The 14,676-nt window shown below is 37.8% G+C and overlaps 1 protein-coding gene and 1 long non-coding RNA gene across 2 annotated transcripts; both read left to right on the plus strand.

Annotated features, from left to right (window-relative positions):
- On the plus strand, window positions 1-12,171 carry LOC150086189 (uncharacterized). The gene is made up of 10 exons (XM_090374824.1): window positions 1-58; window positions 275-431; window positions 695-958; window positions 1,172-4,002; window positions 4,313-4,493; window positions 6,729-6,886; window positions 8,350-8,518; window positions 8,659-8,834; window positions 9,087-9,310; window positions 11,850-12,171. Exons 1-10 carry the CDS (start codon window positions 17-19, stop codon window positions 12,169-12,171), a joined length of 4,524 nt encoding a protein of 1,507 aa, XP_090230950.1. The 5' UTR covers window positions 1-16.
- Window positions 12,172-12,447: 276 nt separating this feature from the next.
- On the plus strand, window positions 12,448-14,269 carry LOC150086190 (uncharacterized). The gene is made up of 3 exons (XR_016546959.1): window positions 12,448-12,557; window positions 12,700-12,916; window positions 14,222-14,269. It is a non-coding gene; the product is annotated as an uncharacterized LOC150086190 (long non-coding RNA).
- Window positions 14,270-14,676: the final 407 nt, after the last annotated feature.

Consider the following 14,676-nt stretch of genomic DNA (forward strand, 5'->3'; position numbering starts at 1 on the left):
AAAAACTGATCGGCCAATGAAAGGATATGAAGTTTCTTTGGAACTTCCAGAATCCCAGGTAAGTAATTTTACCACATTATTAGTCATTTACCGTTTTTCTCGTAAAAAAATATATAATTAACTTCATAGCTAAATTTTTTTTCATATATAATATTTAATTTTCATTAAAATATACAAAATTAATGTAAAACGTACTAGCCTGAAACGATTCCCATCTGCACATAACACAAACCAATTTTCTAAAATGTTAATCAATTCATTGTTTTATTTTCAGTCCCAGTCCGAAAAGGTGTATCGATTTTATCTGGACACTCCTAACTCACAAGTAACTCGCAAATATTCATTGTTTGTTCGGTCAACTCTAGCAACTGATAAAGACAAAACGCTAAGCATCGATTTTCAATCGCCCTTCAAAGAAGTACAAGCAAGTGGTATGTTTTACATTTGCAAAATTCTGGATTTGTACTTATTAAAATTATAACCAAGTTATAATAATAAATAAGTTAATAATTAAGTTAAAATTAATTTAATACTGTATATAAGAAATAATTCGATAGAATTAAAATTAAAGATTATATATTACAGTAAACGTAACAAGATTATATATAACAGATTTTAGTAAACTTAAAGTAGAGGCTATAGAATTGAGATGAATGCATGAGTTACATACTAAAATTTATTTATTTCTATGTAGCTTTATATTTCTCTCGAGAGCAGCTTACTAGAGGCAAACTGGAAGCAACCGTGGACAAATCTGCCCATTACGCAGTAACCGCTAGTTTAGAAGCAAGAGAGCGTGGTCCAAAGAAGAGTTATGCACCTTCTATCGAACTTCAGTTACCAGACATGGATCCTCTGCGTTTCACCGGAATTATCACTCAGACCAAAGAGAAAAAGGAAGTGATCACTATAGATCTCCAGTCCAATAAACCAGCAGATAGTCCAGCCTATATCAAAGGTAATAAAGAGGTTCGAATATATTTTTAGATTTAGTCAGTAGAATTACCGCTTCATAGAGCTGTGCACTTAGCAATTTTTATGGACATTTTTATAGGACACAGAAAAAAAAAAAGTTTCTTGTTCTTAGTGGCATTTTGCTTAAGGTATTGATATGTATTAATCATATACCATGATCAATACTTTATTACATTTTCGATTTCTTTTTCAATAGGGAGTGTAATAAAAGATGGTCCTGCAGGAAACTTGTCTAGAGACTCATCGTGGAGAGTTAGTGGAGATATGGCAATAAAAATGCCAATACTGACGTCTCGCTTCCACTTGATGGTTGAAAAACAAGGAAGAATGCTGACAACTGATTTTACATCTCAGTATCAAAAAGAAAGCGGTAAAGGTGACAGACATACCATTCAGTTTACCTCAAAATACCAAGATCTGAGCAACGATAGGGTAAGAAAAATTGCAACGTTAACAGAATTCAAAACGTCGTGGTATCCTTGGGCCAATTACCAACTTGTATGGAATATACAGATGAAACCTGAAGAAATGTTAGAAAACAGCATGATGTTCAAGTATGGAGAAAACCTTGACGATCGCAAACACTACATTCAAGTCCACCAATTTACAACATACCAATTCAAAACGGACAAAGAGTCTATATCAACAGGGGAAAGCAAAGTGAAAATTGTTGCACCCTCTCATCAAGTGGAATGGGAATTTCAGTTGAAAACTGGCTGGCGATTTACTAGTTGTCCTGTGATTGAGTTTGAAGGTGAAGTAAGCAGCCTCAGAGGGAAACTAATGGCGGCTAGTGGCAAGTACAATGTTATTTCAAGACAACCTTTGAAGATGGATTTACACGCCCAGATGGAGTATCCTGGAAGAATGATAAAATATAGCGATCAAATAGAAGAGCATATGCCAAACCAGTATGTCGGAAAAAGCAGTGTTCAATGGCAAAAGGACAAATATGCTTCAATGGACTACAGTTATAATATTAAAGATAAGGACCAACAGAGACATCACGAATTCCAGACAACCTTAAAATCCTCTTTAATAAAATATCCAGTACAACAGAAAGCAGTTCTAAAGGCTACCAGAAGTGCGGTTGATGTATTTAGCAGTACCAAATATGGAGACCGTCCTAGTTATATTGTTAGTGCGAAGTTAGCTGCTAGTGGAAGAAGCGAAATCAATGTTGATCTGCCGTCTTTCGAAGGGAAAGTAGAACTTGACAACAGTGATTATACAAAAGGTGCTAAAGTAGATATACGATGTAAAGAAAATTCCGATAAACGCATTATTGGATCTTTGAGTTTATCAAAGAAACCAAGGAAAATTATAGAGGGAGAATTGGCCTGGGATGCTAACAGAGATCCAACTCGTAAGGCAGCAGTGTATGCTCTCCTGGAAACTACATCTTCTTGGACCGATAAAAAACACAGCGTGGAGGCAAGAATGCAATATACTGATGCTTATGATGTTGATGTTAAATGCAACCTTCAAGACAAACTAAAATCAGGCCCACATGATATTCAAATTAAAGTATCCCGCAAGAGGATGGATCCCATTACTATCCAGATTTACCATGAAATTGAGAATGGAAAACTGAAATCAAATCTCAAATATAAAGTTAGCAACAAGGAGGTCTTACGTGCTGAAGCTAACGGGAAATACCAGAGGAAGTCCTCTGGTTTGGAAATAGGGGGAGGTGTAAGTTTGACTTCAGAACGTCGTGACTTGGATGGTAAGGAAGTCTATATCAACTACATTTACGACACTTCGAGCTCAATGAGTTCCTACGTTACAGAAGCACGCCTGCATCTCTCACCTATCAAAACATACAGCTTCAATTCTGATTATTCGCATCATTCTGCTTGGTCTTCGGGAACTATAAAAGGTAAAGCTTCCCTTACAACACCACATCCTGACTGGAAATCGCAACAAGCTTCCATCTTCTGTCAGTACGGTTCAGGCAGTCTGAAACTAGAAGCAGATGCAGCCACAGCATCAGGTAAGAAGGCAGAAATTTCGACGCTATTAGAAAGTGGGCGTTACGGCTACAGTCTCAAATACCAGATGAGAACACCGTTGCAAAAGATGAGAATTGTAAAGATGGAAGGACTGTACGACCTTCAACCCGGAAAGTACATTGTTCGATCAGAAGTGGAAGTTAATAATGAAAAGAAGCTTGATTTGAGTGGTAAGGTGATTTACGAAGACCCAAGGAAGTTTGATGCCAAGGTTATCATCGATACTTCTCTAACTCCAGTAATTGCTGCATATGCAAAAGCAACGAGGGACACTTACAGCACGAAATACGAAGCTGGGGCACAGAAAAGTTCGGCTGATATCGTCCACTTGAGAGCTAATCTTTTGAAAAGGGATAAAGGTTTCTCCCATAATGCTGAAATACAATATCGAGGATCTGAAGTATTTTTCATACAGTTAGAAAAAGATACACAGTCATCAGGTGAAGAGCTATACACTGCACTGGCGCGCGGCCCTTTTGAGCCTATTGGGGCAACGCTTCAATGGTATACCGACAGGCGAGAAATTCGTTCAATACTGAGTCTCTGCAAAGAAAAACATCCGGAGAGTTGCGTACTTCTGGAAGGTTACTACAAGAATGATGGTAGCTTTTATTCTGCAAAATGGCATAAACAATTCAAAATTGCTGTTAGAAAACATCCAGATGTCGACGCTGCTTTTGTATGTTTCGCTAAGAAAGAGAAGGGAATTATTCAACATAAACTTCTGGTGGAATCAAGTGGCAAGAAGGTTGGCTATGAATTAGCCGTTGACAAGAGGGACAAAGAAGGTAATATTGATGCTAGCGTATACTTGCCATCTCGAGACATCGAAGCCAAAGGAGCTTTTAGCCAATCTGGAGAGATAGCTGCTGCTCACCTAGAAGTGCTTCCTGATGCAAAGAAAGAGCCACACAGACGGTATCAAGTGGATCTCACATACAAGGACCATGATACCAGAACTGCTCGCAAGGTAGAAGCTGAAGTGGCATTGTCCCATAAGGATCTTAAAAGGGTAAGGTTCTTTAAATTTTTTTTTTTGTATAACAAATCTTAGTGTTAAAGCTATAATTTGGTTACATAAATCGAATCATTCGTAATGTGCATGAGTTCAGGATGTAATCAACGTGGGTCCGATTCTAAAAGGCTACGGAGCTATGGCTGTCTAAATTTTAAAGAGGCCATGGGGGTCTTCATTATTAAAAAATAATAAAAATAATAACCAGAATAAGCAAACACAGTAATATATTTAAACACTGGATGACAAAATAAAAAAAATTAAGTAATATAATAACTGACATTATTATGCTGTTATTCTATTTTAGCCTATGACGCTGAACATTCTTCTTGAAACGAAACAAGGTCACGTTGCTCGACCAGTTGTAGCCAAGGTGGAATTGGATTACTCCAAGAATCCCGAGGACAAGATAACTGCCGAGTGGTACGTAGAAGCTTCGAATATGGATCCCAGAAACAAATCATTGGTGTTCAATCTTTATAAGGAAGGTGAGTGTTATGAATTTCACTTTGCTTACTGCTTATTATTTATATAAGAAAATGTTCTTGTACAAATCGCGAAGGAAAACAAGACTTGAATGCCGTGCCACCAAAAATTATAAAATGGACATTATGCTGATGAAAACTATCTTCCTGAAAGATTGTTTATATGAAGATTGAAGCGAATTTTTTTTTTTTTTCTTGATTATAATTAACCCAACCTTGCAATTTTATAATTCATGGGTGACACACAATCCACGTCTTCTTTCTTTTAATTACTATCTATACAGGGTGTTTCAAAAGTGATGATCAATAATTTAAAGGTGAACTGTACAGACTACAATATGCACAAAAAGCCTAGTAAACATGGGTCTTTAAGTGAATCGTTTTCGCGATATTGCACATTTCTAGTTGGAATCCACCACTGACAAGGTGAACTGTACAGAGTTGGGATCCACAACTGACTTATTTGTTTAGGTCAGGTTATGCTCATTCTCTCCCTTTCCCCTCTCTCAATGCTCTGAGACGTAGCAGGCATACTAGTACTTGTCAACGAATAGTCAACATGGAAAGGGGTTACAGCAACGAGGAGTATGCGGATATGCACTTCATGCATGGTAAGGCCAACGGCAGTGCATTCGAGGCTGCACGTTTGTATCAAGAAGCATTTCCCCGTCGAAGGCAGCCCAACAAGCGCACATTCATCAGGGTACATCAATGCCTTGGGAAACATGGGCGCTTCGCACATGGAGTACGAGCAGGTAGGCCCAGAAGCATAACACCGGATGTTGAGAGAGGGTGTTAGAAAGAATACTAAAAAAAAAAAAAAATATTATTTTTAGGCCACCCGATTAATTAAATCATCTGCCGTGCTATGTGTCATATGTCTGTTAATTGCGTGTGTTCTATGGTCGATTTGTCTGTTTTGCTGGACAAAAAAACTTGCTATCTACGCCTGAGCCAGACTAACTCAGCCACGGAGTGAAAAAAGCCCATTAAAGTTCCTCGCGCCATCGATGGGATTCGAACTCGGGCCTTTTTTACCCGATGTGGGGAGGATGGTGATGATACCACTGTGCTTCCCGCGCAGACTGTTAGAAAGAATAGAAAATCCAGGAATTTCGACAAGGAGGGTTGCTCTGCAAGAGCGTGTACTGAGTCATAGCAGTGTGTTGCGAATTTTACATCGCCCCTACGATATCCAGAGTGTACAAAGTCTCAGTAATACAGACTACCCTCCCAAAGTTAACTTCTACCAGTGGATGCAACAACAGTGTGTCTTGAACCCCCAATTTTTAAACAACATTGTGTTCACTGACGAAGCTGGTTTTACTCGTGATGGTATTTTTAATTTTCATAACTGTCACGTTTGGTCCGACGAAAATCCTAATGCAATTCACGAGTCACGATATAAGCAACGTTTGTCGTTGAATGTCTGGGCAGGACTACTAGGAGACAGTCTAATTGGACCACACTTTCTGCCAAACAGAAGAGCTGTACCTTCAGTTCCTGCAGAATGTTCTTCCAGACCTCCTTGATGATGATAGTGTTTCACTTCAGCAACGCCAGAACATGTGGTTTATGCATGATGGTGTACCGGCACATTTTGCTCGAGTTATGACTCGGTATCTAACTAGAAGGTATGGTCAACAGTGAATAGGTAGACGTGGGCCTGTAATGTGTCCTCCCAGATCACCAGACCTAAATTCTATGGATTTTTGTATCTGAGGTCATGTAAAAAACTTGGTGTACACTTCTGACATTAACAAAGTTGAGGAATTGCAGTGTCGGGTTGAAGGAGCCTTTCAGAAAATCAGAAATGACCCAGGAATGCCTGAAAGGATTCGCAACTCAATGCAGAGAAGACTACAAAGCTGCGAACGGATGTAAGGACAGCATTTTGAACACCTGTTGTAACATCCTGTAACATGTAACATCTGTAAAATCCTGTGGTGTTGAAACCAAAAATTAAAAATGTATTACCTTATGTTTAATAAAACCACCCTTAGCAGAGGATTCACAGTTTTTTGCTAAATTAGTGCTCCCATAGTCAGTGGCGGATCTTAACAGAAAATCTGCATTATCTCGAAAACGGTTCATTTGCGGCCCGAACACTGGGACTTTTTTGCCTATTTTGTATTGTACCGTTCACCTTTAAATTAGTGACCATCATTTTTGAAACACCCTGTATGCACCTCTTTGTTTCCCGATATAAATATAACATCCCTCTGTTTCATGATATAGATCGCAGAGACTTGGAGGTAATGCTGAGCGCTCATGTAGGATTGCACGAAGATCACATTACAGTTGGCCATATTCTCCGTTATCAGACGCGATCTTACCAAAGGGACAGTTTCTTTTTGGCTGAGCTGTCAACTGCTGACAAAGACATCAATATCTGGGTAAGATGAAACGTTAAACAAAAATATATAAGCATACGGATGTACACTGCCCTACCATTAATATTCAGACACCCCTTTAATGTTCTTGTTTATACTCCGGCACGAGCACCAGGTCAGTGGAGTGTATAATAAATCATCAATACAAACGTTAATCGTATTTAGCAGTCACGAGCTTGAATCCCGGTACACTCAAAGAGCGCGTACTACTGCACTCTCGCTCCTGGCCACTCAGCTACGTCAAGCCTTTGTTATAGTTGGTCTCGTCTTGCTCAAGCATCACATGTCAGACACAACTATAAATATGCTCGTAGGACTTTGAGGAGCAGTAGAACTGTGGATGATATCGACCACTATCGACAGTTGCCAGACTTTCAGCGCGAAATGATAATCGGGTGCCACACAAGCAATCGATTTATATGTGACATTTCACCAACACTGAAGACCTTAAATCGACGATTGGTGATATGATCTGTAAATGGAAGCGGACTAATGTTCAAATCCCTCAAAACGACCTGAAAACTTCCACCTTCCAAAGCTGCCAAAAAGTGACAGGAGAGCACCGTAAAGAATTATCTACTTGGAACGCAGATCAACGTTGTCCCAGGACCTACAGGCCCTTGGTGAGAAGATTGGTGATGTTAGTAACAGTACAGTTCTCAGGACGCTGCATGATATGGGTTACCACGATCGTACAGTCGTCCACAAGCCACTAATCATCCCCAAATAATGCCAGACTTCGCCTAGTTTGGTGTAAGGTCAATTGTGCTTGGACAATAGACCAATGGAAAGCTGCCTTTTGGGGGTGACAAGTCATGGTCTACCAGTCTGACGGTCGTGTCTAGATGCGGAGGATACTCGGAGAAAGCCCTGCAGGATTGTACTGTCCTGACAATGAAGTTTGGCGGAGGCATCGTGATGGTCTGGGGGTTGTTTTCTATGGTTTAGCCTGGGACCATTGGTTGTTTTGAACAAAACCATGAAAGCTGAGATCTGTCTAAACATTCTGGACAACAATGCGTTATAGCAGCACGTTGGGAAGACCCGTACCTGTATCAATAGGACAATGCTCCATGTCATACTTATCGCAGCTTGTCGACGCTCATAACATACTGGTCATAAGCGTCGACAAGCTGGACTAGCCAGCCTAGAAGTTTAGCTCAATCCTATAGAGACCCTTTGGGACGAACGGAATTTCAGATACGTGTGAGGAGAGACTGCTTGAAAAACAGAGCTGAACTGGTCACCGCTTTGAAGGCGGAATGATGGAAAATATTGAGGACATTTATTGATATATATACAAGGTGTCTGGATATTAAGGGTAATGGTTGGATAATGTATGTAGTATTTTGACGTTTTTGTTTGCATAGATATAATAATTAAAATTTCACTGCAATAATTTTTCTGTGCATTATTTGGCTGAAAATGCATGTATAACCAGTATATTTTGTTCTTTGTTCAATTAGTACCGCAATCCACAAACTGCAGTGACCTTTCTGAACAGCTACGAAATCGCATCCAGCGGAGATATTGAAGTAGACTCGGCGTTCATGTTAAACAGTGAAAAGTGGGCAGGAAAATTCTACTTGGACGTTAGCAAACCATCAGCAGAGCTTACCATCCATGACAAGAGAGGTAAGACCCAAAATGACAATGGATTTAATATCAATTAAGTCGAAATGAGGAATTAATGAAATTGAATTTAGGTGTACACTGATACACCAAAATCAACTGTACTGCTTTAATGGATATTAATTCTGTTTTGTGTCTTTCAGACGAACCATACAAGAAATTTGAAATTACTACCACTGGTCCACATATTCTGTCTGCCAATGCTTATAGTTACGAAAAAGGTGGCCAAACCAGGGATCTGTCTGCTGTACTTGACCAATCGGGTGCCCAGTTTGCTTTTGATGTGAAGTGGGAACCAGATGCTCTGGAAGAAGCACAGGTAATTCTTCCATTAGAGAAAAATGGAGGGCATTTAAAATGACGAAATGTTTCGTAAAGGTTTGTGGTAACTTCGGAAATTACCACAAACTTTGGAAGTTACCACAAAAAAGTTTCGAAAAAAGTATACTTAATTAATAATTATATTATGATCAAAGTGCTTTGCTTTATGTCCAGTTTATAAAATGAATTTCTCAATAAACCATAATTTCCTCATTTTATTAATTATGATTTTTTCTTTTAATTTTTATAGGAATATTTGGCTAGTTTGCCCGAAAAATTTAAAGAATTCATAACAATTGTGATACCTTATGAGAAAATTTCCGAGTTTATCAAGGATGCTTACTACAAAATTAAAGATTACTTGACTCCATTTATTCGTAAAATTTCTGGGGAGTATCAATGGTACTATCGTGAAGTAAAAATACAAATCGCCAGAATAAAGAAGTTCGTGCAGTCCCGTGTGAGGGATTTACCGTAAGTATATATCTATGTTCCTCGATTAGTTTTATGATGATATCAATTATTACTGGCAAAAAAAAAAAAAATTTTTCTTTATTTTTTCGATTGTTTGAGTGTCATAAATTTGCCTTTTTTTTTTTCTTCAGCAAAAAGCAAAGACTGTTTTTATTTAAAAAAATAAAATAAATAATAATCGCCGGATTTCTATTGGTCCTATTATAACCAAATTTGGGAAAGCTCAGAAAATTATTCTAGAAGATAAAAAATTTAATGAAAATCAATCCACTGGGAGTCGAGTTATTACATGCGAACGGACATTTTTGTTGTAGTAGTTTTAGGAGCATCAGCTACCAGGTACATATTGCCCGTGTATACTGTCTGTAAATTGTGAGTGTTCTGAGGTCGATTTTCTGTTTGCTGGATGAAAAACCTGAGTTTCCGGGAAAACAAACCGCCATGCTTTCATGCGAGTTTCAGGGAGAAAAAACTATCCACTGAATCGAGTCATTAAACACGGATGGGTCATGGTGAAGGAAAAATGGGCGCTTTACGCGGCTAAAAATTAGCCTCGAATTTCTAAGTAACAATAATTATAAGACAACAAAGGACTCAAGTAACCAGAAATAAACTGATAAATGATTTGATTTGGGGTAATGTATCTTGGTTCACGGAGTGCATTTTTGAGCATCTTTGCTATTCAAAAATCAGGATTTTAGAGTTTGTACCTTGCTTATTTTCCGACTTTTGTGTTATGTCACACTGTTTTTGGATTTTTTGCTTTTAATGTTTGTGGTATTCTTGGTTTCTTAGCGATATATATATATATATATATATATATATATATATATATATATCTCCAGGTAATTCTTCAATGATAACTTAGTTGGTTTCATTCCTTCTAAAACTCAGTCCTGTCTTATATCTCGCAAACAGAATTCTTCTACTCCTATGCTACGATGCTACTCCTATCCTTCTACTTCGATTACACTGATGTCTAGGCGAGATCATATATCTCTATTGGAAATTACTCAAAGAGAGGAAGACCAAGGACGTGGATAGAATAGAGGGTGTGAGAGCAGCTATGAATAGAAGAGGACTGGTGGAGGGAGATAGGGAAGAAAATGGAAAAAAAGAATAAAGGAATGACTTTTCGACGTTAGGTTGAGGAGAACCGTTGTAATAACGGAATAAATCCTAAGAAGAAGAGAAGGGAATTACTCTAACTTCTAATCTCTTTCTCTCTCTCTTGTCATAAGCACATTACAAATATTGCTTTCTAAAAAAAATAAATTTATCCGCGCTGTTTGTACCGGTTAGGGGTCAGCGACATGGATGGAACGCTTGTCGTTTTCTTCCATATTGATATGCTCAGCCAAATTTTTACAAGCTGGCTGACCAGGCCTGACGTTCTTGGTTTAATGTTGGCGTTTCCTTCATCCAACGTCAATGCAAATGTTTATCGTATTTAGTAGTCACGGGCTTGAACCCCGGTACACTCAAAGAGCGCGTGCCACTGCGCTCTCGCTATTGCATCCTCTCCACCTAAAAAACTGGGTTTTCTCTTTCGCTCTTGGCATCACTTTTCTTCCAATCAGCTGTTCACTCTGTACAAATCGCAAATCCGCCCTCCATGGAATATTGTTCCCACATCCGGGGCGGTGCCTCCAAAACCTCTCTCTCAGGCTTCTAGATTTCATTCAAAAGAGGGCACTTAGGTCAATTAATGACTCATCTCTAACAGAGTCTCTCGACTCACTGTCTCATAGACGTTCTGTTTCTACTGCATACCTTTTCTATAGATATTTCCATGGGCACTGTTCTTCTGAATTGGCTTCTATAATTCCCGATCTCTCTTTCAAAACAGTCCGAACATGTGCCGCAACTGGTCAACATCTTTTACTGTCCAACTTCAAACTCACAGAACTAACTTTTCTTCTTCCTCATTTATTCATTCAACTTCCGTTTTCTGGAACAACCTTCCTTCATACGTATTTCCTAAAAATTACAATCTAAATTTTCATAAAAAAATGGCATGCACTACTAAGTAGTGTGTTTTGTACTGAAATGTTTTGTCAAACTGGTAATATTACCGAGAACCAGAGAGGGTTTCCAGTAATGTTTGACAGCAGAGAATGCCCGAGCATATCCAGTAATTATCACCTTGGTAAAAATTTCGAAGAGATTGGTGCTACGTCTGATCTAAGGGATTGTTGACAAAGTGACTGAAAACATTATGCATAATTGCTCATAATCTTGGAAAATCTGTAAAACAGTCCTCTTATGAGGCTTCCAATGTTTAGAGGAATAGTTAAACATTTTCTATGACCCTGTATATCCACTTAGCACTATGATATTAAAAGAACTCTTATTCACAACAGGGTATTTTCATTTACAAAATCGATTATATTATCCATACAGTTCGGATAATGGAGAGTTTGCTAAAATACTAAATTTATATTAATAATTAATTATATATGACTTACCACTTTGATAAGGAATCTTTTCTGGTGCAAATATCTTGGCAACATCTTTATGAATATTGCTTTTCTTACAGTTCCATTGATGACGTTAAGAGGTGGCTAAGACCGATATGGAAGGCACTGAAGGACATTAAAGATGATGTTTATGAGACATTAGATGATCTTATCCCAGATTCTGTCCAGGATGCCTTCGAACGCGCCTGGCAGTGGATTAAGAGGAGATTCTCTAGAGCCTGCACTTATGGTACATTATGTTACAAAATGAAATACGCTTACCGAAGACGTGGACTTCAAGGAGCAGCCGAAATGATGTATGAAATTCTTATTACCCTTCCAGATGGCTACTATAAGGTAGCTATTGCTTTCAAAGATGCAGCATCTCGTAAGTATTCTTAAACATAAAGTACTGAGTTTTCACTTCAAGACTAAGACTTATATTAGAATCAGGATCACTTATCATTATAGTATAATAAAATCTTAAGGTATATCGTAATTTATTCGTAGGTGAGTTCCGCAACTGGCAGCCAAGCTCTTTTGAGTACGTGAAGAAAATGGCAAAACGATTCCGTATTTATGTTCGAGAGACCTACTCAGATATAGTAGACTCTTCTATTGTCCAGAAGTGGTATGGTAAGGCATCTCACTATTATCACTGGCTAATTGATCAAATATCTGAAACCGCAAACAACGCGTATAAAGCAGTCCAAGACATCAATGAAGAATTACTAAGCAATGAAGATGTCAAAGCCATGAAGAAACTATACGTTCAACTACGAAAGGAGGTAAGATACGTAACTGATTGAAGTAATGAAATTTCATTTCACGATTTTTTAAAGCATTCATAAAATATTTAATTGAATAATTCAACAAATGCTTTCAAATTAACTGATTCAAGAGTTTTTTTTTTTTCTACTTGACTCACAGCTGAGACAAGGCCTAAAGAAATTACAGAATCATAAACTATGGGAGCAAGTTCGCAGAACTATTGAAGATGTTGTTGTTGCTTTCTGGGGAGATGCCACTCATGTTGTTGTGTACGATCCGGAAAAAGGCCACGTGAGACTCGAAGTGAATGCAGAAGACAACTATGTTGGTCACTTTGCAAACAAAGCAATAAAACGATTAAGGAGCCCCCCATTTGGTAAGATATGTCAGTCAGTTGTTTTATATATCTATGAATATAATAAATCACTAGGTGTTTGTGTAAAAATTTTTGAATTTTAGGACTGTTCAGGGTAAGGTAATCACAGAAAAAAATATCAGGGCTACAGGAAAGATGTTTGAGTACCTCTCAATGAAATATATCCAGCGTAGCATTCATAGACGTCATTTTGTAGAGGATTGCATTGTCGAACAGTAACTAAACATGCTTTGATTGTTTGGTGTTTTTGTCTTGATGATGTTTTGGCCTTGGTTGTTTGCAGCAAATTTGTAGTGTTTCATAGTGGCTTTTAGCATTTATCAAGAGGCCATCCGACAGAAGTTCTGAGTATCGATCCTTGGAGATAAAATAAAAATATAAGCAAGACCTTACTGTAGGGTATTCCACGGCATTTCCTTGGCGGTGGGAAGCTGTGATTCTTCCACTACACTCCATTTTGTTTCTGCCTCATCATGGAAATATCATGATTCATATCTGGCAACAATCCCCAGAAGTTAGCCTCTTCCTGCTATAAATTTGAAACTTCTATGTGCACTTACCTCGAACAAATAACGTAAGCAGTAAGCAAAGATAAAGATAAAGGAAGTGGCGCTTCCTTACATGCAAAAGCATTTTAATCTTACCTGCGAAGATTTGAACCACCTGAGACTCTGCACTGGCTTTCAATTTGGGAAGACTGCGAGGGGGGCGTTTCTAGATTGAGCCTTTAGAAACAGTTTGCCACAGATAAAAATATGGGGATGAGGAAGAATCTTGCCACCTGTGGCCAGTGTATGTTTGAAAGCGTTTTCTTTTTATATCCACTGAAATGGTTAATAAAAAATTAGAAGAATTATATTACTTTTTCATTGAAGAATTTCTTTCCAAACTGATAGCATCCTCGAGGAATACAGCGCCAATAGTCCTTAAATGCAAGATGACGCTCCCAGACAATAACCATCTGATCCACCCATGGTCAACCGTATAGATACACAACATATTATTTATCTCTGATGGATATCACCAAGCAGATACGATCTACATCTAGAGTATATTATCCACGTAACACCGGTGGTAATATATATATACCCTTGTAATGAACGAGCAAAAATTAACAAAACTAAAACTGAAAATTTCAAAAATATATCATTAATTGCAGCACATTGAGAAAATGTTAATTATATACCTAATGAATTGGTGCCTCAATACCTCATAACGATTTATCTTACATCAATTGACCTGTTAATTTGTAAATCTATTAAGAATAATGAATACAAATGTGTAATTTGATTTTAACTCTTTCAGAGACTGATGAAGATGAGGAAAATTACGGACACATGTAAGAAATGTAAAAAATAAAAAGTGAAGGAAAAACTGGTTTCATCAACAGCCGTGGCAGAACAATCTGCTTTAACTACTCTCCAGTAATCTAATTTATGTTAAGTGCTTCTAGCAAATTGTTAGAAAGAATAAAATCTCTGTAAAAGAGTGTGCACAGAAAATAAACTTGTTTTTATGTGTAAAATATATTAGATAATGTCTGTTTTGTCATTCTGCCTTTTCATGAAGAACACCATTTATGATATCATATGTTTGTAGTTAAGACTGCCAAAATGAACACTTTATTATAATAACTAGTCAGCCATCACCTTACATTATGATGCAAAGATAAACATACTTTTTTATTGCACTCACCATTTTCATGAAATGGAGTGCTTTTTCAGTAAAAGTATCACGTGTTCGTGCCATGCGATATAAAG

The sequence above is a fragment of the Mastigoproctus giganteus genome, chromosome 5 (assembly GCF_048544385.1).
Source record: "Mastigoproctus giganteus isolate SK-2022 chromosome 5, ASM4854438v1, whole genome shotgun sequence".
Classification (NCBI taxonomy): Eukaryota; Metazoa; Arthropoda; class Arachnida; order Uropygi; family Thelyphonidae; genus Mastigoproctus; species Mastigoproctus giganteus.